Raw genomic sequence first — 27598 nt, 5'->3', positions numbered from 1 at the left:
TAAACACTCCATCAAATCTCCACACTAACGTAATGTACTTGCAATAACCCTTATCCCTGAGTGGCTTCCGGGCCTTGATAAGTGGTGATCACTGTGTAAAAAAAAAAAAAAAAAAAAAAAAAAAAAAAAAAAAAAAAAGAGACATATACAGGTTGCAAAATATTGAAGGAGACAATACCTTCTCATCTGATAGGTTTCATTCAGCCAGTTCTTGGTTCACCTGTTTGGACCATCGGACCTGGAATAAGGACCTTCAATTTCTCCGAAGAAAAAAACCAACACAGAAATCATTGATAAAATAATATTTACACTTCTTTATTCCGGTAGTCCCTTTTTTCTCAAAGTTGCAAGCATTCTTATTCAGATTTCCAGTCTGTTAGATTTGACTCGCTTCCTGATCGTCCGGAGAAACCAATTTTTCTTGTCAGAGCCAAAAACCCAACTCAGTTAACTAACTCAATCTCCATGTCTCATTCTTATATGTATGTCTTAAGTGACCTCTATGTCAGATTATAGCAGGCCTATTTTTAAATGATTGTTATTAATTTAATCATTCTAAACCCATTTTGTTTATACTATTTTTATAAACATTATCTTTCTAGTTTATATTTATATAAACATCTATTTCAACCAGAATTTAATTTCAAACAAACAATTTATCCTAGGCTAGCAAGATTATCTGGCATCGTCTGGCATTACTTATGCTACACTTGACTCATGGCGGATTGACAGATGAACAAGTTGAAACTATTTAAAAAAAACAAAAAACATTTCAAAATAAATATGTATTTTTTTATGAAAATCATTCTGAAAAAAAAAAAAAACAGCCAAATTCATTTACTTATTTTAAACTTGAAAGAACATTTCACCGTGAATTGTAAGCAGAAACCGGAACTAAAAAAAAAAGAAAAGAAAAAAGAAAAACAAAAAAACATGTGAAACTTGAAAATTGCATTTGTTTGAATGTAGTCGGGAAGCCCATTTTACTCTAAATAATTTACATGACTATAATAAGAATTTAAGAAATATTTTTTCGCTGCAAGTCCAGAATCCAATCTATTTAAAAATAAAAATACGGAAAAATCTTTGTGGTATACATATTCATCAGGAAACGAAAATGTCATATTCCAAAAATTATATAAATTGATCACATATTTTTTTATTTAAATTTTATGGGGAAGCGATAACTGCGTCTTACATCGCCATCTTTAAAATTCATCACTAATTACCCCCTTTAAAACCTCTCCAGAAATAAAGGTCAAATAAAACTTGTAATGGGTACTATAAATCGTAAAAAAAAAAAATGATTTTCTATATTAAAAAAATTTATTAAACTAGTTGATTAATTTACGTGATTTTTTTGGAATATGTTACGGAGCAGGATATAATAATCCTAACTTGCTACAAAAGAAAATAATGAAAGGAAGGAAAAAACTCAATTGCTGAATAAAATAAACATGTCGTTGAAAATAAATGGTTTAGGTGGAACACGTGTTCAGTTCAGTTGTTGACGACTACGCGCGTGGAAAAAGAGGAATAAAGTAGGGGAAAGAGAAATGGCAGTCCAGCAATAGAAAAAGAAAGAGAGAGAGAGAGAGAGAAAAAAAAAAGGGTTGACCTCAGTAAAGCCGGGCGTGCATGGTAGCAGTCGGCCACATGGAAGTGTCTTCAGGCCACAAGCTGTGGACGCGAACTTGTCTGGTTGACGAACTAAGGCAAAAGGGGGGAAAAAAAAGGAAGTTGTTGTTGACTTTTATACCGGGGTTAGTGTTCTTACTGTGCATGTCTGGATTTCACTTAAAAGGAAATGACGTCACCAATGTGTGTATGTTTGCGCGCGCACGAGCGTGCATGTGTGTGTACGTGGATGTGTATATACGTGCGTGTGTGTGTGCGTATGTACGTACATGTGGGTGTGTGTATGTGAGGAAAAACATGTTCGAACAAATATCATGCTTGTGCCATATTTTTATTCCTGTTTCTTTTTACACCGGTATTTATTTTGTTATCACACAAGCGACAACCAATACGGAAAGCCGTCTATACCGCCAATAAGGTAGAATCCCGGAATACGAAATTAAAAATTAGTAACAAAAGTACAGTATATACACATGTATATAATCAAATAATATTATAAAAAAACACCGTAAGGTGGGACAAATACCGTAACCAGGGGCCGGAAAAACATCGTAATCTGACAAAACGTATCTTAGGGACAACGTATCCCGGGGTGGTTCTACTGTACTAAATTTTCCGGTATTATTATACAAACACCGTGACAACGTTAGGGTTAGGATTAGGGTTTAGGGTTAGGTTTAGGGTTAGGGTTAGGGTTAAGGTTAGGGGTCAGGGGTAATTCGCTGTCACGGTGTTTGTATAGTTTTACCAATTTTCCTTTTTTTTATGCTGATAATAAAAGAAAATAATTTAAAAATAAAAACCCTTAAGCTTGTATGTAATAAATAAGTAAGAGTTTTCTTTACGAGAAATTAGTTTTCAAACTATAAAATAATTTCATTTGCTTATATTCATAATATAAATGACACTGGTAAACAAACATTTATCCATGATATAAGCGACATTCTTTTACATCGAAGTTTATTTTTTTTAAACACGTGCTTGTAATTTATTTTTTTCAAAAAGATTTTAAATAACATTGTTTTACTTTTATTTTTGTAAACGCAGTTCATCATGGATGATAAGTTAAATGTAAGTTTTCTCGTACCAGATTGTTTTATATAAGAGTAAATTCTAAAGCGCTGCATTGGTTTTTCGAGTTAAATGTGTCGTTATGATTGTTGAGCGTTTTGTTGTGTTTAATTGCCAAGCTTTCAATTTCCAAGACTCTCTATCTATGCCTAAATCTAAACGCAAATTCCATGAACACAGCTCCTTTTCGCGAACGGCTCTGTTCCGCTTGCCTACTTTCCAGCTAACCACTATATAATCGTCTTCAAGTCCAATGTAAACACGTTTTTGTTGAGCAGGCCCTTTAAAAAATCCATTTCCATCTAATTTCCAAGGTCCAATAACTATGACCACGCTGTTGACCTGATGACCACCGCAGGCACCGCACACTCATTAACCCTTATTCTCAAGTGACGTTTAGTGGTGACACCTTGAAAAGAAAGAAAAAAAAAATATTTTTAATTATCTTAATACCTTTACATTTAATAATCTTAGGCAATGGCGCATGTGAAAGTTATAAGAAGGCTGGCAGATTTGCTTGTTTAGTTGTACAAATACCCTCGAACCTTGTAATCCTTAAAAGGGACTCTTTACATTCGACACCGGTATCATTTAATGTAAACAGAAGTTTGTTTATGGGTACATTTAGAAATGTTTCACAAACTTTAAATGGGTAAAATTTAATCACTCTATTATTTCAAATGTAATGATCTGATTAAAATTTAATTTAACAAATAAAAAAAAGAAATAATGCAAGATGAAGTTTTAAAATGATTAAATGTGTTTTATTTCATAATTTAAAATTAAAAACGTTGAACAATACAAAGTAAAATTTTGGGTACTTATGTATTTTCGGTACCGTGCTAATGTCATTATTTTGAAAGCCATTCTTAACATGGGGAGGGAAATTTGTAACTATTCTGTGTATCAGAAATTTGGAGGAATTTTTGACACCTCTGACAGAAAACTGCGAATAAAATATAAAAAAACTCGTAATTTCTCTTTTTAAAGTAGGTTGTTTATTTTCTGTATGGAATATACTTCCAAAATAAACTATTAAAGTTGTTTAAAAAATAGAAATATTATTTTTTATTTTTTAAAAGCCAGTGTTTACAAAATGCCGGCGTGCCTTCATGCAACCATTTTTTTTTTTTTTTTTATGTAATAAAATCAGTAGAATTTTACGAGTTAAATATTTTTCAAGTTTTAAACTTTAAAAATCTATCAAAATTTTTCTATTGGTTCAATTTTTACGATATTTTCAGGATCAATGTGAAATTTTATGCTCTTTCCAATAAACCAAATATATTTTAGAGAAACTTTATTTTTCAAATTCACCCCCCCCCCATTTTGAAATGTCTATTAAAATTTTAATAATTAATTTATATGCCAAAGTTTTATATATCACAAATTGAAGATAAAATATCAATAAAGAAAATATTCTAATAATTAGAATCTAATTTAAAACAAAACAAAAAAAAGAATAGTGTTTTGGAAATTTACCTGTAAAGTCCAAAGTGTAAAACCTTTTTTTTTAACACGTTGATTTTTTTTTTTTTTTTTTTTTTAAATGAAAGCTCACATGGAAAAGGTGTTGATGGAATTGGTGGCTAAGTCAAATCTCTAGTGAGAAAAAGAGTCATGAGTTAAGGTAAAAATGCTGCAATTGTACAAAATTCTGCTGATTTTTACAAAGTAGCAAAAGATGATATCAAGGAAGTAACTGTTCTTCATATAAGTGAAGAAAATATTTCAGAGATGATAAAAGAAAAAAATCCCTGGGAAAATGTTAAAGATGCCTCAGGCATCAGTATGATGCATGTTATTAGTTGTTGTGATGGTTCGACTCTAGAAATGTTTAAGACAAATTTAAGTAAGTATCCAGCATCAACTACTGTATATGAAGATGAGGATGTAGATAGAAGCGAAAAACTGAATATTGGTGATTGGGCCTTAGTCTCCTATGATGGTAAAAAATTTCCTAGTGAAGTTTTGTCAATTGTAGATACTAATATAGAAGTATCAGTAATGAAGTATTCCCGAAAAGGAAAAAGGTACTGGCCAGATAAAGCTGATATAATTGCATACCAGCCCGAGAACGTAATCGAAAAACTGAGTCTACCAGTTCCAGTAGGAATGGTAGATATTGGAAGAAATCAGGATGTTCTTTATCATTTTCAACCTGAAATTTTTCAATAAATAAATCTATCTTATAGCATTGTATGAGTATGTAATTTATTATGTTGAAATACATTATTGAAAATTTTTAAGTGATATTTTGACATGTAACACGTGACGTCACGTGCGTTACACAAATTCAAAGTGTTTTTTCAAGAAGACAAAAATAGCTTCTTTTTTTTTTTTGCTATTATTTTGTTTGCGGTAATATACTAGCTTATAATCAGAAAGGATTTTTTCCTTAGGGGTTTTATTAAAGAATAAGAAAAAAAATGTTAATTAAGCGTCACGTGTGTTACATCGACACAGGGCTAACTTTATGAAAATTTAATGTAAAAATGATTAACAACAGAAGCTCAGAGCGTCAATTATTTTGAAATGTAATTAAACATACTACTATATTATTTATTAGTAAAAATGAATGCCTGAAAAATAAGCAATTCTTTCATTTTTCGACTTTAATAAATAGCCGATGTTTATAACCCTAGCACAGGCAAGATCAGAATTAGAATTTTTAATTTTTTTTGTAGTTTAGGGTGTTGTCTTTCAGAAAAAACATAATAATGTTGGAAAATATTGGATTTAAAATTTTCCAATTTTGGACCACTTTCCATGGAATTCACCATTTAATCATTTTAAAACTTCATCTTGCATTATTTCTTTTTTATTTGTTAAATAAAATTTTAATCCATCATTACATTTGAAATAATAGCATGATTAAATTTTACCCATCTAAAGTTTGTGAAACATTTCTAATATACTCATAAACAAACTTTTGTTTACATTAAATGATACCGGTGTCAAATGTAAAGAGTCCCTTTTAAGGATTACAAAGTTCGAGGGTATTCGTACAACTAAATGGCAAATCTGCCAGAAGGCTATAGCAGTGCAGAGAACTGGGTGTTAAAATGGTGTGACGTATGAAAGCGATACCCCCCCTCCTGTAATTTTTTTATTTTCGTCTTTTTTACATTTTTTTCAGCAGATTATTATCGAGCAGTCATTAATCTACCAGGTTATCAAAAAAAAAAAAAAAATCAATACTTAATATTTTAAGGGGTGCTCCATTTGTAATACAACGTTCTAGTAAATCAATCCCCCATTTTGGAAGCAGCGACTTTTTTTCGGACAAATTTCACAAATTTAGCCTTTTTAAGCCATTTTATTAGGTACAGGCAAAACTGGGCAGGCAAAAATAGGGGGACCTAATTTTGAAAGCCGATTTATCATAATTTTTTTGTAGGTTTCCGACTACTTTTTGATTGTATTTGAAAGGTTAGAGATTAAAGTTAATTTCCTAAAGGACAAAAATATTTGTACACGTGAAAAAAAAAGTTATGAAAAATGTTTTCACGGCGAGCTAACAAATTCAGCTAAATTTTGAAGTTAAATAAATTCATTGTAAAAATCCTTTAAAAGATAAATATTAGTTTTCTGGATCTATTTCAAAGATAATTAGTAAAGTCCTAAGATATTGAATTAAATAAAAAAAAACATCTTGTTTGTGCAAAAAAAATCTTAATTAGCCCTCAAAAAAGCAAGTAATTTACCGTTCACCAAAAACACAACAAACTAAAAAAAATGTAAATACCATTATAAGGAGACCCAAAATTTCAGCCAATCGAAATGCTGTTTCAAAATCAAGTCATGATAGTAAAAGGAGGTAGGGGTGTCAGATTTCTTCTTTTTTTTTTTCCCAGACATGCATCCATACATTCCTATTCTGAACATTTGTATCAATTTTTATCATTTTTTTAATTTAATTATTTTTTATGTTCCTGTTTTTAAATTAATTTTTTTTAAAATTATTGTTCGAGATTATATAAAAATTGTTATGCCGAAAGTTTTACATTCTTGCGAGCAAGGAAATTATTAAAATCTTGCATATAAAAATTATGCGAAATCTGTAATTAAAAAAAAAAAAAGTAGAAATATTTTTGCTATTATAATTTTTTTGTGTGAAAATATTAAATGAACAATGTTTAATTCAATGGTAATATCGGTAGTTCAAGAAATTCATTTTTCTTAGAGTTATATCGAATGCTTAATGACTTTAGGGGCTTTTTTTGTAATGTTCCTTTAAAAATTATTTTTTTTTTTATTGTTACAAATTACGATGCTTTATTCATATAAAAAAGCAAAAATAAATTCTTGTGTTTTTTATTTACTACTGAAAACCATAATTTTATTAAAGGTAATTTTTATTTAAACAAAATAATACATTTCCACTCAGATTTAAATGAAAATAATTAGTTTATTATATTCCGCGATCATTATTTGACAAACATTGAAAATTTCATTGAAATTGGTTAATTTCCTGATCTTTGGTGAATTTTTAAGTAAAGGGAGGGGTCAAAATGTTTATACATTTGGAGCATCGGCATTCATTTAGCCCATACCTACATTTTATAAAGCCTTTTTGACAGGCCAAACTGCTAAAAAGACAAAATTTGACCGAAAAAGTCGATGCTTCAAAAATTGGGGATCGATTTACTAGAATGTATTAGAAATGGAGTATGCCTTTAAAAATGTTATGTATTGATTTTTTTTTTTTTTTGTATTTTTTTTTTATAACCTGGTAGGTTAGTGACTGTTCAATAATAATCCGCTAAAAAAATGAAAAAGAGACGAAAATAAAAAATTATAGTGAGGCAGGAGTACCGCTTCCATACGTCCGCCGAATGGACAAATGAAAGAGGGTCTTGTAGAGTTTGTTTTATTCATTTATTTTCCAGATCAAGTACAAAGCACTAAAATAGATTTACTTTTTGAGATAACTGGGGTAATAGAAATCTTTGGTATTTTGAGAATATAATCTCTTTTTTTTTCTTTTTTTTTTTCAGAAAGAAAGGGGCCAAAAGAAATGTCATTCCTTTCTTTCTCCTCAGACACCACTTGAACAGCCCAAATACAAATTTACAAAAATATATGTTCAAGTTAAATGATTGATTCTAAATTCCTATTTAAAACTGAATGAGCTATTTGCAACATTAAATGTACATGAAACTATTTCTCTTATAATATTTTATAACCGATTCATAATATTAGAATTTTTGCCTTTAACATTAAAGATAATATTAACGGTGAACTAAGGTCCCCCACAAGCCCCTTGCTCAAATAAAATATGACTGATAAAACAGAAGAAAAATTTTGAAAGTGAAGCAGAAAAGAAAAAAAATAATAGTACTCACAGACCGGTACAATTCTTTTTTTTTTTTTCTCCAAGTTTTCCGCCTTGGATTGGTTTGGTGCTTCTTCCTTTCTTTGTGACTGCATTCTCTTTCTGTGGTAACCGTTATTTTTTTTTTCTCTTTTTTTTTTTTTACTTCATTTTGAACCCTTTTTTGTGAAAAGGTCTGGTCTTACAGGGCCAAATAATCGTAATGTAATGTCTCTCACATTTTAACACTGAACTGACACTGTATGAAAGTCTCACAAAAAATCAAAGGAAAAAATTTGACTTAGTTTATTCGGTTGAAATGAAAGGCATTTATTCATGGTACTTTCCAAAACAACAAATTACATCTTGTTTGAAAAGTCTCTTAGTTCGCCATCTAGTTAAATCTCTACTGTGTTGAACACATACTTAAAAGTTTCTCACACCACCACAGGCCGCACATCCATGTCACACTGACATGCGCTTTTTTAGTTCTCTCACCATGTGGTGCAATTTTTCTCTCCGCTTTTCTTTTCCTTTTCTTCCTCTGCTGTGACGTCACCTTGTGAACTGGCTTGGTTGTTTGTATAGGGCATGTGGTTATTTTCTTACACTTTGACCTTAGAATTACACTTATTTTAAAAATATAGAAAAATCTTCATGGTGTGCGTACTCATCAGAAAACAGATGTCATATTAAAAAACTAGCTATCTTTAAGTTTAGTCTCCTGTTGTTGACAAACAGTTATAAAAGGATTTCTATAGACATGTCAGCTACCTGACGAAAACTGTGAAAAATCCCTTTTTTTATCATTTTTTTTTTTTTACAACAACATGAAAACAAGCTGAAATTAACCATATTTTTATTTTTAAAAGTTAAAGACTATTTTTTCATGCAAACTATTGTTACAATAGTTTTTTGTTTGCTTGTTTACAAAAATACAAGTTGAAACCATTTGTTAAGAATTGTTACATTTTACTATTAAGAAATGATGTTTGATTTTAAACAGAATTGTTTCATAATATATTTTTCTTATAAAAGATTAAATAAATACTTTTTTATGTAAACCACTTTTAAAATATATTTTTGTTTATTTTAAAAAAAAATCTCATTTCATTTTACTGTTGGAAAAACTTGTAGTAGAAACACATTTCACTCATTCCATAAATATATTTTTTATTATAAAAGTTAAAATAAAGACGACTTTTACTGTAAACTACTTTTAAAATATATTTTTGTTCATTTGTTTATTTTAAAAATATTTTAAAAGTAAAAATAAAATATATTTTTTATTATAATATGAAAAAAAAAATCTTATTCAATTTTACTGTTGTAAAAACAATCTTGTAGTAAAACCATATTTGAATGGGAGGGATTTTTCAGAGGCCACAAAAATTCTTTTACAATCGTTTGTCAACAATGTGGGACTAAACTTGGAAAATTACCCCTAAAAATCATGTAAAATGATCAAGTTTTTTTTTTTATTATTATTAACGAAAATAAAATTTTATGATTTTTAACGAAGTATTTTTGGAAGCCATTGATGATCTCTTACTTAAATTAAATAAAAATCGCTGAGGTACTTATGTTACTGTACTGCTGAAATAATAATGTTATTATTTTGAAAATCATCCTTAACATGGAGAAGGGAGGGTGTTTTGTAACAATTCTGTACTTCCACCTAACAATTTAATAAAAATATCATGAAACTTGAATTTAACTTGATAATACTATTTAAAAAGTAACACGGTAATATAAGTGCAGAAGCACCATCGTTGATCGACTCGAATTGTCCGCACTTGAATTTAAATGTATCCTAAACAAATATGACGACTGACATAATAAAATTTGATTTTCTTAAAAAAAAAGAACTTGTCAAACTTTAACAAAAACCACTTGACTAGTTACAACCATTATATACGGGACAAGATCAAAGTGTAGTATCTGTTCTTCAGATGCTGCACTTCTATTTCTTGTTCTCTTTCGGTGGAGGAGAAATCCTTCACGACTGAGACAATTTTTATTTTTGTACCTTTTCTCCACGTTAAAAAACGACCCTGGTGTCTAACTCTGTCCTGTGGGGAGGCATAGTAAATAGGTACAACCATTATATACGATTTCCCCCACTTCCTATCTGTGCCTAAATCTAAATGCAGATTCTATGAACAAAACTTCTTTTTCAGAATTGCCCGCCTATGGAACACTTTTCTGCTGGGTTTGCTTCCCAGTTGAATACAACATGATCGCCTTCAAATGTAAACAAGTTCTGTTGAGCCATCCCCATAAATCAAATTCTACCCAATTTACACCATTAGTAATTACTATACTACTGCTAAAATGTTTTTGACTTCTAATGAGGGTATGGCCCCAATGATTCTGACGATCTTACTTATAACTTACGGTTAGGAAAATCAACCAATCAGAAGCCTTCTAACTTTATTATAAAAAATATTGAATTTTGTATTCAATTCAGTTCACCGTCAACTTCTATCTTGAAACAACTGAAACGTGACTGCATTGATTCTTCGCCGCCGTCTTTGTTACTAAGAATTACTTAACACTAGACATCGGGACTGCATTGATTTGTTCAACATGTCTCAACACTTAACAAGTTATACGTCTAGCCATCGTCTTTGCTTTGCTGGATCGGAATCTAAATTCGAATTGTTGCAGGTGAAATTTCTGGGGTATTTAAGGATACAAAAACTGCACAAAGTTATACAATCTCCACCAGAGAATCCTATTGACCCTGAATTTCTCAAAAAGAATGCGACTGTTTTTGCAGAACTGATTCAATGCTTAGACGATAGAAGTCTGTCTCTGATTATAAGAGATGCCTTGGATGATGGATGGAAAGCATTGAACATATTAAGAGAACATTACTTATCAAAAGGGAAACCGAAAATTATATCTCTATATACAGAACTAATGTCTCTAAAACTTAACAAAGATGAAACTATTACTGACTTATGTTATGAGAGCAGAAACAACCGCCAATGCCTTAAAACTCTAGGGTGAAATAATAAGCGATAATCTGTTAATAGCAATGACGCTCCAGGGACTTTCAGCCAATTTTAAACCATTTACAACTGCTATAATGCAAAAAGACAAACCCATAACTTTCAGTGAATATAAAGTGGCATTGCATAGTTATGAAGAGACAAATCAGATGCTTGTGGACAATAATAACTCTAGCAATATCATGAAGTTCAAAAATGCTTCTCGAAAACCAACACAACCAAATTACACCGCAATGTTTTCCCCAAGAGTAATTTTCCCAAGAAAGAGAATGAAATTATCTGCTATAATTGTGGATGACCCTATCACAAAAGTTTTCAATGCCTATACAGAAGCTCAAAAATGGACTCCATCAAAAACGTTGAGAACTTTGAGGAAGAATATACATTTCTATTCACATGTAACTTTGACAATACCACAAACAGTAAAAATCTTCTTGCCGACTGGTGCTACAGCACACATTATCACCAAGGAATCTGATTTTATTAATTTTGATTCAAACTTTAATCCACAGAGTCATTTTGTCGAACTGGCCGACGGTAGTCAAATAAATGATATAGTCTTCAAAAGAGGCGATGCTAAAATATCACGAAAAAAAAATAAAGGCGAAATTTGTAACTGTATTCTAAAAATGCTCTTTTCATATTTACATTTAAGCAAGACATATTTTCCATGCAGGCCGCCATTAAACAGAGCATGAATATAAAGTTTGGCCAAAACAAGTCAAAATTGATATATCCAAATGGAACTGTATTTGACATTAAAGAAAATGGCCGAATATATTATTTAAAAAGTATGGTTCCCTCAAAAACTGCCTGTCACGACTTAGAAACCTGGTATAAAATTCTGGCACACTACAATATAGCTGATATTAAAAAATTACCAAATGTAGTCGAAGGCATGAAAATAATACCTTCAGACGATCTCCCAAATTGTGATGTTTGTGCATAGGGAAAAATGGCAAAATGTAGAAGCAAAACACCAGACAAAAACACCATGAAAATTCTCTCACTTGTGCACTGTGACTTGCCAGGCCTGATAAGCCCGATGGGAAGAGCTAATCTAAGGTATGCATTGAATTTTGTTGACAATTATTCAAGTTTAATTATGGTTTATTTCCTAAAAAACAAATCCGACACTATCCTCACCACTAAGAAATATTTAGCTGATATCGCCCCATACGGCTCGGTAAAATGTATTTGCTCAGACAATGGAACTGAATTTACTACTAAAGACTTTGAACTTCTAATAATTAACCATTGTATTAAACATGAGAAATCAGCGCCATATTTCTCATTTCAAACTGGCACCGCTGAAAGAACATGGCAGACCCTTTTCGAGATGGCAAGATGTCTACTTATCGAATCAAAATAAGCGCATAGTTTATGGACATACGCTTTAATATTGGCAGCATATATCAGAAATAAATCGTTCAATAGAAGATTGGGTAAAACCCCATATGAAGCGTTTTGCGGTGTGAAACCAAAATTGAACCGAATGCATATATTTGGTTCAGATTGCTTTACATTTATAGAAAATACCCGTAAACTAAATATTAAAAGTGAAAAAGGTGTTTTCGTAGGTTATGATAAAAGCAGTCTGGCATATTTAATCTACTTTTCAGACCAAAATGCATAAAAAAGGTTAGATGTGTAAAATTCAGTGATACATTGAATTTAAAAAAAATGACGAACCAGTGGATGAAAAACGTGAGGAAATATTTGATATTAATCGATCACAATGAAAATATTAATACTAACGACAATTGCAGTAAAACTACTGATGTAAATATTAACCGGGCATGTCGATACCAGATAAGGAATCGAAAAAGGCCAGACTTCTTAAAAATTGAAAAGATACAAGACTCCAAAGTGGATTACTGTTACTCGTTGAAAAGCGCACCAGAAAGTTATAATGAGGCAATTAATTCAGAAAATCACCAAAAATGGAAAAAAGTTATGAAATCCAAATTAAAAACTTTATCTGAAAATAATACATATGAAACGGTGGCAAAACGAAAGGATAAGAATATAATTTCTTCTTGCTGGGTTTTCTCCAAAAAAAGTCACAGTCTCTGGCAGTGAAACTTTTAAAGCAAGATTTGTTGCAAAAGGTTTTTCACAAATTTCTAGAGTCGAATATTTTGCCACATTTTCACCAATGACAAATTTAAAGACAATTAGAATTTTGTTGCAATTTGATGCTTAGTGCAATTTAAAGACATATCAAATGGATGTAAAAAATGCTTATTTAAATGCTCAGATTTATGTCAAGGGGACACAAGTGCTATGAGTTCATCAGAGGACATTTCATTAAATTATTTGTACAACACAAGGATGCAACATTGCAGCAGTGGAACAAGGGTTGGAGCTTGGTTGATAATGCAAGGCCTATTAGATTTGAGACTCTTTTTTTGGATCCTGTCTAAAAATAAGAGATGCACTATCCCATACAAGGCAACAATACTCCATGCATGGACCAATTGTGATTTTCTAACTTACTGTTTTTATTTATTACTGTTTTTATTTATTAGTTTTTATTTATCACTGTTTTTATTTATTAATGTTTGTATTTATTACTGTTATTATTTTATAAACACTGCTATAAGGGTAATCATGTATTTTTCCGACTCCTGTAAGTTTATCAGAAAGATAATAGATATGCAAATATGTAGCTGAAAAGTTGTACATTTATGTTTTTGTTTTTTTTTGAAGATTAACATGTTGAATCTGAACCAGTCTCCATTCCAAGTTTTTATGACAACTGATTTAGAGAATTGACATTGTCAAGAAGAATGTTTGAGTCAGCTAAATTATTCATTTAAAAAATGGGTGCTTATCCATTTTTACTTCAATAATTACTCGTAAAAAAAAAATAAAATAAAATAAACAAAATGCCACAGAAAGTTTATGTACCTACATGTTAGATTTAAAAAAAAAAAACATAGTAGACAAAAACATTACACAAATATTCATCAAGTATTTTTTCTTTTAAATAATAATGACTGATGTTCTCAAGTCAGAATGACAAGACTTCTCTAATTCTTAACAATCTTCATTATTTTCAGGTAACTTTTGCAAATTATTATGGAATTTGAATGACAATAAGCTTCCCTTTATGCTCCAGTCCTCTTGCACTCTTCTAGTGAAGGTCTGGTTATTGCTCTTTCTCCTTTTGTCTTTCCATCCTCATTGACTCTTTATGACTATTTTGTGTGACATCAGCCAAAGCTGTTGCCATCACATTGCATGGAGCAAGCAGTTTATGAATTTCTTAAGAATTTGAGATTGTCACCTAATTGTAAACTAATTGACTCAATGAATCAGCAGTTTTCCTACTGATAATGATTCTGGTGTTTCTGTTCATTTTTTTTTTTTCACCACTTATCAAGGCCTAATGGCCACTCAGGGATAAGGGTTATTGTGTGTACAGTAATCAAAGGGATAGTGTAGCAATAGTATTGGAGAATTGGTAAGGTGTCATTACTTGGGGAGGGGCGGTTCATCAGGAATTTGTGTTGGACTTGAAGACATCCAGGTTGAAGTCGGGAGGGAAACAGGCAAGCGGAACAGAGTTCCACAGGCGTGCAGTTCTAAGAAAGAAGCTTTGTTCATGGTATCTACGTTTTGATTTAGGCACAGATAGGGAGTGGGGAAAATTATTGACGGTGGTTTCAGCTAGTCGGGTGTTTTTTGAGAAAAATTGGCGAGGGGGGACCACAGAATGGAGCTCAGACGAGCACCTGCCATGGAAATAATGATAGAACAACGACAGACTCGCTACGTCTCTTCTGTGGGAAAGAGGTTGCAGGGTAGAGAAAAGGGCATCCCCCACCAAGCCACGGAGTTTATTTTGTACTCCGTCAAGGCAGGATAGGCTGTTTTTTGCAGCCCCCGCCCAGATATGGCAGCAGTATTCCATCCTTGGACGTACTTGGCTTTTATATAGATAGAGAATTGCATCAGTAGTGAGATATCTTCTGGAGCGGTAGAAGGATCCCACCATTTTCCCAGCGACCTTGGCAACAGACTTGATGTATGTGTTTCATTTAAGATCAGGTGTAAAGGTCAAACCCAAGAGCTTGTCAAATCCTGGCGCCTCCCTTAGATGAGAGCCATCCATTTCAATTGATGCCAGATGGGGATCAGAGCGTTTATGATGTAGAGATAGGAGCTTGGTCTTAGATGCATTAAAGGTAACCAGCCACCTCTTTCCCCACTGTACCACGCGCTCAAGGTCAGAGGAGAGAGAATCAGAGAGAACATCATCATTTACGGCCTTTGATGTGTTGCCATAAATGGTCGTGTCAGCAGCATAGATGTCAACGAAAGATTTTAGTATGTGTTTTGGGAGATCATTGATGTAGATCAGGAAGAGAGTTGGGCCCAGTATGGACCCCTGAGGGACTCCAGCATTAATACTGTGGGCCTCTGATTTCTGCCCATCAACAACTACTCTTATGAGCCTATCTGAGAGAAATGACTTAATGATAGAGAAAACATTTCGAGTTATACCGTAGCTGGAAATCTTGTGTAGTAGGCCTTTATGCCAAACCTTATCGAAGGCCTTTGATATGTCAAGAGCAATTGCCCTAGAAATTAACCTTTGTCGAGAGATTCACTAATCCTATGAGATATAACCGTTAGCACATCTGCTGTAGATCTAGCAGAGCGGAAACCATATTGCGTGTCGCTAAGAAGGCTGAGGTGGTTGACTACATCACTATTTATTGTGGATTCTAGCAACTTACTCATGACACAAAGGAGACTTATTGGTCTGTACTGAGAGGGGGATGACTTATCACCTGAATTCTTAAATACAGGGCATACTGATGAGGTTTTCCAGGGTGTTGGAAAGCACTTCTTAAGGCAACGCTTAAACAGTTTGGAAAGTATGGGGAGCAAGTTCTGGTTGTAATTTTTTTAACATTATTTTAACACAAATTAACTTCATAATTTTCTATTAGAAAACGTTTGATTTTCTTTATTTTTGTCATATGAATGCATAATACTATTTTTATAACAAAACCTAAAGTCCAAAACAATAAAAGGGTTCTTTTTGGCCTTCTTATTTTTCTGTCACTTTATGATGGCTGTGAATCTTTTTGCATGGAAGTAGGGGGTAAATGGAGAAATACATAAAGCTTAGGGGTCAATGATGGAGGAAAGGTTGAGAATAGCTGATCTAGTGGTTTTCATCAATTTGCTGTTCAGATACTACATTATAATACATTTTTCTATTCCAATAGCCACTTTTCAGGAACTGCAGGCTTGTGAAATTCTCTTCCTGCTGACTCGTACCTATAGCATTTCTCTTTTTAAGAGTGTTCAATAGGCATCTCCTGTTTCTGCATTAATCATCTTATGTAGTTTTTAGCTTCTTACATAAAGTGGCTTCATGTCTTGTCTGGAGTGACTTTCATAAAAAAATTTTTTTTCTTTTTTTCCACAGGAAAACATGAGCAACCTTAACCTAAAGAATGGCATCTCTTTGGCACAATTGACTTCTGGTTCTGAGTTTGAAATGCAAAAAGAAGACACTTGTAAGTCAATTTAGTCAACCGAGAACAAATTGTTTTTTAATTTCACTCACAAATTTTGACTAAGCTCTATAGACAAGATTATTTGATTATATTATGTCTGCAGATGGAACAACAGTGACAAGCAAAATATGGTCCCTTCTAGTTAGATTATCTTCCTTTCAGATAACATGAAAGCTCGCTCCTGTCCTTTCTCTTGTGTTAAGAACGGCTGTCTTGTCCATTTGACGATATCTAAATTATTCAACAAGAAACTGGAAATCAAAAAGAGTGCTGTCACTGAATATTTTTTTATTTATAAAAATAAGATAATTTGAGTTAGAGAAGACTAATATAACCTATTATCTATAAGATGTTCAAGACAAATTTGATAATATTTTTATATTCTTTTATTTCATAACCATGTGAAGTATTTAATAATAGAAAGCGTAACAGATAGCCATTTTTGTCTACTATTGGTGGGTTTGTGAGTTTGAAACCATGGATAACTGGAAAGCACTGGAATATTGGATAGTATAACCGATATGATGATGATTCGTGTTAAATTAAAAAAAAAAAAAATTTAAATCTTAGCTGCACCTAAGTTGTCCTTAAATCCCTTGAAGGCTGTAAAATGCAAGGGGTGTATGGAATCAGTGACTAGCAGGGAGGATCATAACAGGTGTTCTGACTATGTCTGAACAATAAAAATTGTTATGAAGTTGTAAAAATAAATGTATAACAGGATCCAAGCAAGGCAATGCAGACTTGATTGAGAGTAATAGACATTGGATTGACAACTAATGAAATAAAAACGCTGGCTGTGGAACCATCAGGATTGGCTAGCTATATCATGTGACCTAGCTCAGGATCAGCTGTGATAGAGATGCTGTACTTGTTTGAGAGGAAGCCAGCTGAATCTGACCAAGGTGATAACTATTACAAGACCACACATCTTAGTTGAGAGTAACCAAGGAAAAAGACTTGCTGAAGAAGATTTGAAGTGACTCATCAAATGTATACCAAAACCAATGTAAATTTAATGAAGAAATTCACTTTGTATCACCATGGTCAATATGCAACTCACATATGATGTAGAATGACTCAATAATCAACGAAAGAAAAAGAAGCCCATCTTTAACATGTACATAATTTTTTTTAATTGCCATCTTCAAGCCAAATAATTTTTGTTTAATTAACTTTTCAAATCTAAATTTTCTAACTTGAAAAAAAAAAAATGAAAAATAAAACCTTTTCTTTTTTATTCACATGTAATATAAGATAAGAATTAAAGAGATAAATCTGAGAGCAATATTGAATAGAATTTTGTTTCAAGCATTTTGTATTTCTTTTTTCTGTTTAAAAAGTTTTAACTAAATGATTGAACTAAAACCCCTTTTCTAAGCTCACTGTTAAAAAACAAAAAGAGGGAGGATCAACAATTAAAATTGAAATATTTGAACTAACATTGAATATATCAATTCAAAATACTAGAATTTAAATTTTCATTTCATAAAAGATAACTTATTTAATTAAAGTTGCACAATAGTGTGAACTAAAATTGAAGGAATATAAAATTTCTGATTTAAATCAGAGATACTAAAATATGAAAAACAACCAATTGAGCTAAACTTCCAACTTGATTATGTATATAATTTGAATCGCACAAATTCAATTTTGATTGAACTAAAAAAAATATTTTCTATTTCTCTTTTCAGTTTATGAAATCACAGAAGATCAACGATTGAATGCAGAAGAATTTGATAAGATTTACAACTCTAATTCATTCTTGGATGAAGAAGAAATGAACCAAATAGAGCTGACCAGTACAAGTTTCGAGAAAATGGCAAAGAATATGAAAGACATATCAAATGATGGCGGTGTCTTAAAAAAATTACTTAAAAGAGGCTATGGTCCACTTGTTACAGAGAACTCAGTTGTTAATGGTAAAATGCTAAACCATTTTTTTTTTCTTAAGTTACTGTCCAATAACTGAATCCTTAAAGTGTTTATCATTATTAAATGTTTTCTGTGCTAACTACAGGATATGCACTAACATGGCTGAATATCCCCAAAGACCGGCAATCTTGGATCAAGATATGCCTTCTTCAGGCATATCTTGTTGAATTCAGGAATCTTTCTGTTGAACTTAGGAATTTGCACAGAATTTTGAATAAAATCCTTTATTTAATTATGTTCTCATTTCATCAGTCATAGTTGCTTTGATCATGTTTGTTAATTCATAAACATTGTCTATCGGTATATTCAGAAGAAAAGATAGGCAATGTTCAACCAGCTTCTTTGTATTATGCCTTCAATGCATGTTTTTCATAGCGCTTCACTGGAACAATTAATATGACTAAACAATCTCAAGACTTTACAGTTGAGGACAGAGGATATTCATGAAAAGCCAACGAATTTTCTCAACTCTGATACAGATGTGATCAGATAGTTTATGATCAGTAAAGAAATGCATGAAATGTCTTTGGAAAGTTCCTATTTTGGGGCATAATTTTACAGTTCAATTAAAACATTCAAGTCTGTAAAAGACTACGAGAAAAACGTATGCATTATATGAAACGATGTTTAATAAAAGTGTTCATTACTTTTTGTTATATATCTTAAACGTTCTATGCCATTTTGTATTTGTCAATCATATGGGTCTTTCTTTTTAACTCTTTTTTTTTTTTTCATCCCAAATATGATGTATTGGCATTTGGATGTGGGAGGCTACTAATTTGGGATCATATCTACAGGGGACTATCTGGAGAAGTTGAACTGCGAGATGTCTGTTTAAGTTGCATTTAAACTTCTGTGTGTTAGTACAGTCAGAGAAGCAAGAAACAGTGAGGGGAAACCAAAGTTTAACAGTTTAGGAAGTGAAACGATTAAGAATAAAAGGCTTCATTGCATCTAGGGATCTCAACAGTGAAGGGGAGGGAATTTTCTTCTTGTTTGGTTACTCGGGAGTGTGTATGTTGAGGTGTGGTTACAAGTGCTATGTCTTCATCGGAGCACGTGCCACTTAAGTACTTGTAAAACAGGCACAGGTATGCAACATTGCGGCAATGGAGAAAAGGGTTGGAGTTTGGACATTAGCGTGGGACCCTATTAGACTAGGGACTCTTTTTTGGACCCTGTCTAAGAGTGAAAAACTAGTGGTAGATGCACCAGCCCAGATGTGGCAACAGTACTCCATGCATGGGTGAATTGTGGCTTTGTAAAGATATACAATATTTCTCAGGTGTGAATAATTTTCTAGCATAGTAGAGAGAGCCCACCTTCTTTGCAGCAACCTTGGAAATGTTTAAAATTATACTACTAAAATAAAGTTGGTTTAATAACAAACACTTAAAAAAAAAACTCCTTGTATGTTAAACTTCATTAGTTTCATAATACATTTGCCACTGATTGTTATATAACTTCCATATATATATATACACACATTTTCTTTTTTCTTTTCTTTTTTTTTTAGTGCATTACAATGCCTATTTTGAATACTCTGATGATCCATTTGATTCTAGTCATCTTCGAAAACAAAGTTTTAAATACAAAATGGGATCAGGTGAGTAAACCAAATTATTTGTATTATGTGGATTTTTTGGACTACTGTTCTCATCTTTAGTATTATTTTCGCAACATTTCAATCGATGTAGCCACCAGCCTTCTTCGGGCATATCTTGTTGAATTCAGGAATCTTTCTGTTGAACTTGGGAGTTTGCGCAGAATTTTGAATAAAATCCTTTATTTAATCATGCTCTCATTTCATCAGTCATGGCTGTTTTGAAGTCTTAAGTATTTTGCAATTCTATTTTGGGTCACCTGCAATGAGGATTGAACTTTGAACCTTCAACTTCCAGAAGCATGTGAATTTTACAAAGTAGTCTATCCACTATGCCACAAACAATTTTAGTACGACTTTTAGAAGGCTTAAACCTATTTTGTTTCTAGGTGTAAATGTCACTATTTATTACTACATATTATTACTATGTGTGTGTGTGTGTGTGTGTGTATATATATATATCTATTTCTGTAGAAATATATTTTTCTTATTATATATCAATCTTTATATAATAAGCTCAATGTGAATACAGAGCAATATATAGAATAAATGAAAAAAACTTTATATTCCAAAGTATATGATGTTGACAATTTTGTATTCAAGATGGCAGAATTGAAAAATATAAAGGTAACTGCAGCGTCTCTTCCAAATTTCGGATTCTAACCATGTCGTATCACATTTTTAAAATTCCTTTTGGTGGATTGATTGTTGCGATTTCTTCTGATGAGTTAAGGGCATAATAGCTTCACTAATTGATATAGTAATTAAGTGATTGATTTTGCGCTACGGAACAGATACTGTCAAGAACTGTACAAATCAGTTTATGTAAAGGAATAAAATACAAAATTGTCAACCTCATGTATTTTGGAATATAAAGTTTTTGTCATTTATTCTATATTTTTTTTTTTTTTTTTTTTTACATGGAGTTCACCACTTATCAAGGCCCAATGGCCACTCAGGGATAAGGGTTATATATATATATATTAGTGATGGGACGATTTCAATATTTTTCACGATTCCGATACAATTACAGATTTCATACTAAATTTCCAATTCTGATTCTTTATGAATCTCTAAATGTTTAACTACAGAGTTGTCATTTTGTCCCAATTACTGCAAAATCATATGTTAAATGTGCATATATTTTCTCAAATGCAAAAACGATTGTGAGGGGGGAGGGTGATCTATGGATTTTAGTTTTACTGGAAGTTTAAGTAAATAAATATTTATTATTTTATCATTATTACCAGTAGCGGAAGATTTTGTTTTAAACAAGATCAAATTAAAAAAAGATAGTTAAAGGAATCGTTTTTGGCATCAGAAAATATGTTCTGATTTTTCCGATTCCTGATTCTGATTCCAATTAATCGTCCCAACATTAGTAATATATATATAAAGGGGATTAAAACAGCAGTCTAAAGAGCAGAGTGTGTTTTAATGTGATAGTAAAATCACTAATGCAATGAAAATACAAGTAAAAATAGTGCTCGTTGTACTGCAGATATATAATAAGCTCAACAGGTATATATATCCTAGAGCTATTTTAATATTTAGTAAGATGATTGATAATTTATAATTAAAATTAAAAATCTGCTTCATAAGAAGGAATACAACGAAGCCAATAAATTGTACGAGCGTTTTGGAAACAATGTTTTTATTGAGATAGACATTAACATATGTTAAAATTATTGTCCATGACTTAATGTCTATCTCAATAAAAACATTGTTTCCAAAACGCTCATACAATTTATTGGCTTTGTTGTGTTCCTTCTTATGAAGCAGATTTTTAATTTTTAATTTTAATTATAAATTATCAATCATCTTACTAAATATATATATATATATATATATATATATATATATATATATATATATATTACTACCTTTAATTCAGAAGTGTAAAACCAGTTTATGTTCTTTTTGTTTTTGATTTATACTTCTGGTAGCAAAAAAAGGATTTGATATGCTACAAATGATTACAGTTAACATGTTACATGGGTTTAATCACACTTTGAAATGACTGTCATCATTATTGATTTCAGGATGATTTTCAAACTATGTGTGAATCCACAAAAGAGAGGGACATATGTTGTATTCTGTTCTGGCATTGAAACATTCTCCATCTTTCTGACGATGGAAATTGAAAAGTTAGAAAAGGTCAAAAGTAATATGCATGGGAAATATGAACAGCCGATAAAAAGTGCAAAAATCAGATGACCACTTGATGTGCTGCGTGGTTTTGAAGGGGGAGATTTGTTTTGTGGGACTGATGTCTAAAAAGGTTAACTTGATAATAGTCAAGTACTCTCTTTGTCACACTTCATCTTTCACTCTCTTTTTCTCTTCCGTGTGCATTTGGGCAGGAGCTGCTAAAAACAGCCTATCCTGCCTTGACAGAGTACAAAATAGACTTCGTAGCTTAGTGGGGGATGCCCTTTTCTCTTCCCTGCAACCTCTCTCCCACAGAATAGATGTTGTAAGCCTGTCTTTGTTTTATCGTTATTTCCATAGCAAGTGCTCATCTGAGCTCCAATCTCAGGTCCCCTCCTCGCCAATCTTTCATGAAAAACACCCGTCTAGCTGAATCCACTGTCAATAATTTTCCCCACTCTTTATCTGTGCCTAAATCAAAGTGTAGATTCCATGAACAAAGCTTCTTTCTTAGAAGTGCACGCCTGTGGAACTCTCTTCCATTTGCCTGTTTCCCACCTGACTATAACTTGGATGAGTTCAAGTCCAACATAAACAAATTCCTGATAAACCGCCCCCTTAAGTAAGACACTTTATCAAATCTCCATTACTAACAATTACTACGATATTATCCCATTGATTACTGTACACTCCGGGCCTTGATAAGTGGTGACTACCATGTAAAAAAAAAAAAAAAAAAAATTCTCTCTAGTTATTTTTCTCGTGCTTTCTTTCTTGCTCTGTCTTTTTCACTCTCCCTTTTTTTTTCACTCACTTTCTCTCTCTTTCTATTTTTTCTCACTTACGCTCTCTCTCTCTCTCTCTCTCTCGTTTTTTGTCTGTCTCTTTTCTTCACACACTCTGTCTCTCTCTTAAGCTTGTGCCTAACATAAATAATGAATAGCATATATTTTGGGTGCAACTGACTTACCAAGCAGCTGACATTAAAGGGCTTCCAATTTCTTTATTCACATTTTTTAAGCTGGCTTTTGGGGGGGATAGAAAAAGAGACAGTATTCCAAAATTTCACATCTGACTCAGGCTATCGCTGTTGGCAAAAGGGCTGACTATTAGTATTTTTTTTTTTATTTATTTATTTTTTTGCATAGGCTTCACCACTTATCAAGGCTCATAGGCCACTCAAGGATAAGGGTTAAAGAGTGTACAGTAGTCAAAAGGACAATATAGTAATCGATAGTAATGGAAGTTCGGTGAATTTGTTAACTTAAGTGGAACGGCTCATCAGAAACTTGTTTATGTTGGACTTGAAGATTATTATAGACAGCTGGAAAGCAGGAAAACAGAAGACAATTCCACAGGCGTGCAGTTCTAAGAAAGAAGCTTTGATCATGGATTCTATGTTTAGGTTTAGGCACAGATAAAGAGTGGGGGGAATTATTGATAGTGTTTTCAGCTAGACGAGTGTTTCTTGTGAAAGTTTGGCGAGGGGGGACCATAGATTGAAACTCAGTCAAACACTTTCCATAAAAATAACAATAAAACAGAGACAAACTCGCAACATCTCTTCTGTGAGATAGAGGTTGCAGCGAGGAGAAAAGGACATCCCCTACGAGGCTACGAAGTGTATTTTGAACTCTATCAAGGCAGGACAAGTCTTTTCTAGCAGCTCCTGCCCATATGTGGCAACAGTATTCCATCCTTGGACGTATCTGGCTCTTATATAGATAGAGAATTGCATCAGCAGTGAGATATCTACTGGATTGATAGAAGGATCCAACCATTTTTCCAGCGGCCTTGGCAACAGATTTGATGTATGTATTCCATTTAAGATCAGGAGTAAACCTGTCAAAACGTGAGGCCTCCCCAAGACGAGAGCCATTCATTTTAATTGATGCCAGATAGGGATCGGAACGTTGATGATGTAAAGATAGAAGCTTGGTTGTAGATGCATTAAAAGTAACACGACACTCCTTTCCCCATTGTACAACGTGATCAAGATCAGAGGAGAGAGAATCGAAGAGAACTTGGTTGTTTACTGTCTTAGATGTACTACCATAGATGGTAGTGTCGTCAGCAAAAATGTCTACGAATGATGTAAGGATGTGATTTGGAAGATCATTAATGTAGATCAGGAAAAGAGTTGGGCCCAGGATGGACCCCTAAGGGACTCCAGCATTAATACTGTGAGCTTCTGATTTTTGCCTATCAGAGAGAAATAATTTAATAATTGAGAAGACATTTCCAGCTATACCAAAGCTGGAGATCTTGTGAAGTAAACCTTTATGCCATACTCTATCAAAGGCCTTTAATATGTCAAGAGCAATTGCCCTAGAAAGGTTGCCTCTATCGAGAGATTCGCTAATCCTATGAGATATAACTGTAAGCACATCTGCTGTAGATCTAGCAGAATGGAAACCATATTGTGTGTCACTAAGGTTATTTTTGCTGAGATGGTTGATTACTTCTCTATTTAACACAGATTCCAGCAACTTACTCATGACGCGCAGGAGACTTATTCACCTGTACTGAGAGGGGGATGAACGATCACCTGAATTCTTAAATACAGGGCATACTGATGAGATTTTCCAGGGTGATGGGACGCAATTCTCCTTAAAACAACGTTTAAACAGTTTTGTAAGTATGGGCGCTAGTTCTGGTTGAAGTTTTTTGAGTACTATAATTGGAATACCGTCAGGGCTGGTTGCTTTACTGGAATCAAGGTTTTTGATTAGCTTGGCAACATCATGTACAGATATTTGTATGTCACATAGCGTGTTTTCTGATACAGGAGGGAATATTGGGGGTTGGCGGCCTTGGTCGCAAAGGGTAGAATTAGCTGCAAAGTTCTTGGCAAAGAGTTTGGCTTTGTCTGATGCTGACGAGATTAACTCAGGTCTATTGATGATAGTTGGGATAAGCACATGCTTCTGTTTAGGATTCTGTTTGCTATTTGCCAGAACTGGTGGGAACCAAGCCTCTGCTCAGCTACTTTGGACTTGATGGACTGAGCATATGACTCTCTTGCATTCTTTATTACTTTCTTACAATGGTTGCTGGCAGTCCTGAAAGCGGCTTTAGTTTCCATACATCTATTACGTTGGAAGCAGTAGAAAAAATGATTTCTGTGCACAATAGCAGCAGCACATTCTGGAGAAAATCATGGTTGGTTATTAGGTTTTTTCTGAAACTTTTTTGAGGGTATGAAATGGTCTATACCTACAATTAACCATTCCGTCAGGTCTGATACTATAGACGACACATTCTTTTTAAACATGGAACGCAGAGGAAGATCCGATATAAATGTACGGAAACTATCCCAGTCAGCCATAGTGGATCGATATACTTTACGATAGAGAGGTACATCTGAGGACTTATTACATTTCATTTTTAATGATACGACCATATATGGCAACACATCAAAGGCCGTAAATGATGATGTTCTCTCTGATTCTCTCTCCTCTGATCTTGAGCGCGTGGTACAGTGGGGAAAGAGGTGGCTAGTTACCTTTAATGCATCTAAGACCAAGCTCCTATCTCTACATCATAAATGCTCTGATCCCCATCTGGCATCAATTGAAGTGGATGGCTCTCGTCTAAGGGAGGCCCCAGGCTTTGATAAGCTCCTGGGTTTGATTTTTACACCTGATCTTAAATGGAACACATACATCAAGTCTGTGGCCAAGGTCGCTGGGAAAATACTGGGATCCTTCTACCGCTCCAGAAGATATCTCACTAATGATGCAATTCTCTATCTATATAAGAGCCAAGTACGTCCAAAGATGGAGTAATGCTGCCACATCTGGGCGGGGGCTGCTAAAAACAGCCTATCCTGCCTTGACAGAGTACAAAATAGACTCTGTGGCTTGATGGGGGATGCCCTTTTCTCTACCCTGCAACCTCTTTCCCACAGAAGAGACGTAGCGAGTCTGTCGTTGTTCTATCATTATTTCCATGGCAGGTGCTTGTCTGAGCTACATTCTGTGGTCTCCCCTCGCCAATCTTTCTCAAAAAACACCCGACTAGCTGAAACCACCGTCAATAATTTTCCCCACTCCCTATCTGTGCCTAAATCAAAACGTAGATACCATGAACAAAGCTTCTTTCTTAGAACTGCACGCCTGTGGAACTCTGTTCCGCTTGCCTGTGGAACTCCCGACTTCAACCTGGATGTCTTCAAGTCCAACACAAACAAATTCCTGATGAACCGCCCCCCCCTCCTAAGTAATGATACCTTACCAATTCTCCAATACTATTGCTACACTATCCCTTTGATTACTGTACACACAATAACCCTTATCCCTGAGTGGCCATTGGGCCTTGATAAGTGGTGAACTTCATGTAAAAAAAAAAAAAAAAAAAAGAACGGAAACTGAACATAGTTCAGGGTAAGTTGTGAGAAAAAGGTCTAGGAGACTCGCATACTGGCCGTCATTGTCGGGCACACGGGTGGGTTCGTGAACAATCTGAGTGAGGTCATAAGCAATGGAGAAATCATGACAGAACCTCCCCTCATCATCGGTCTTGTTTGAGTGGGTCAACCATTCCACATTATGAACATTGAAGTCTCCACATACGTGAATGTTATCTGAAGGATAAGCTGATAGAACTTGGTAAATTTTCTCAGATATGCTTTTAAAGATAGTAACTCCGCTGTTACATGATAAGGGCTGTCCCCTTTTCATGTAAGTATAAAAATGGAGAATTTAGTTTAAAATGAAAATGAAATAGCATAGGCGAAATTCGAACCTCGTAATCTGGGTTTAGAAATAGATTACGTGTGAGAATTTAAAAATGTAAAACAAACATTTGTTTTGAATATAGATAAATATTTCAAGGAAAGAATGTTAACTATCAAGTTTGTTATGAAATTTTAAATTGAAAGAATGCAGCTTATAAGATAATGTTTTTAACATATTGAATATAGGTTAAAATTCCTTTTGTAGAAATAGGAAAAGTTTTGGACACGTATGTCCATAACACGTGAAAGAAGGCACATGTTTTAACATGTGTATGACGTCACGGAAAATAGAAAGTTCTAGGAATAGAGAAAAACTTTAGAGTTAGTCAGTCAGTGAGAAAACTCAGAGAGATTCAGTCATCTAGGAGTGAGACGTCACTTCAAGAAAAAAATGTGAAAACTTTGAATTCTTGATGATGGAATCACGGCCGTGTGAAGAATAAACCATCAAGTGTTTTTTGTAAAGCTCGTCTTGTGTCTTATGATTCTTACAGAAAGGTAAAGTGGAATTGTATTATATATTTGTGTTATATGTCTTTACATACACGTCTCAACATCATCATGTCCAAACTGTCTGAACACTATCCC

General features: G+C 33.2%; 1 protein-coding gene across 2 annotated transcripts in view; it reads left to right on the top strand.

Annotated features, from left to right (window-relative positions):
- The first annotated feature begins 2559 nt into the window (after positions 1-2559).
- LOC145294003 (inactive peptidyl-prolyl cis-trans isomerase FKBP6-like) overlaps positions 2560-27598 on the top strand; it is a 58393-nt gene continuing 33354 nt past the window's right edge. Inside the window, exons 1-4 of one of the 2 annotated variants that reach the window (XM_080140957.1) lie at positions 2560-2709; positions 16493-16583; positions 18278-18505; positions 20035-20124. In XM_080140957.1, the coding sequence (XP_079997083.1) occupies positions 2692-2709; positions 16493-16583; positions 18278-18505; positions 20035-20124 (427 nt within the window). In that variant the 5' untranslated portion in view covers positions 2560-2691. Of the gene's footprint in view, positions 2710-14143; positions 14192-16492; positions 16584-18277; positions 18506-20034; positions 20125-27598 lie in introns of those variants that run through there. The other variant, XM_080140945.1, reaches the window with a different exon arrangement.

Source organism: Euprymna scolopes, chromosome 2, assembly GCF_053919585.1.
Source record: "Euprymna scolopes isolate OS-2025 chromosome 2, ASM5391958v1, whole genome shotgun sequence".
NCBI lineage: Eukaryota > Metazoa > Mollusca > Cephalopoda > Sepiida > Sepiolidae > Euprymna > Euprymna scolopes.
Note: the sequence above shows the minus strand (reverse complement) of the source record. Positions and strands in the feature narration are given on the sequence as shown.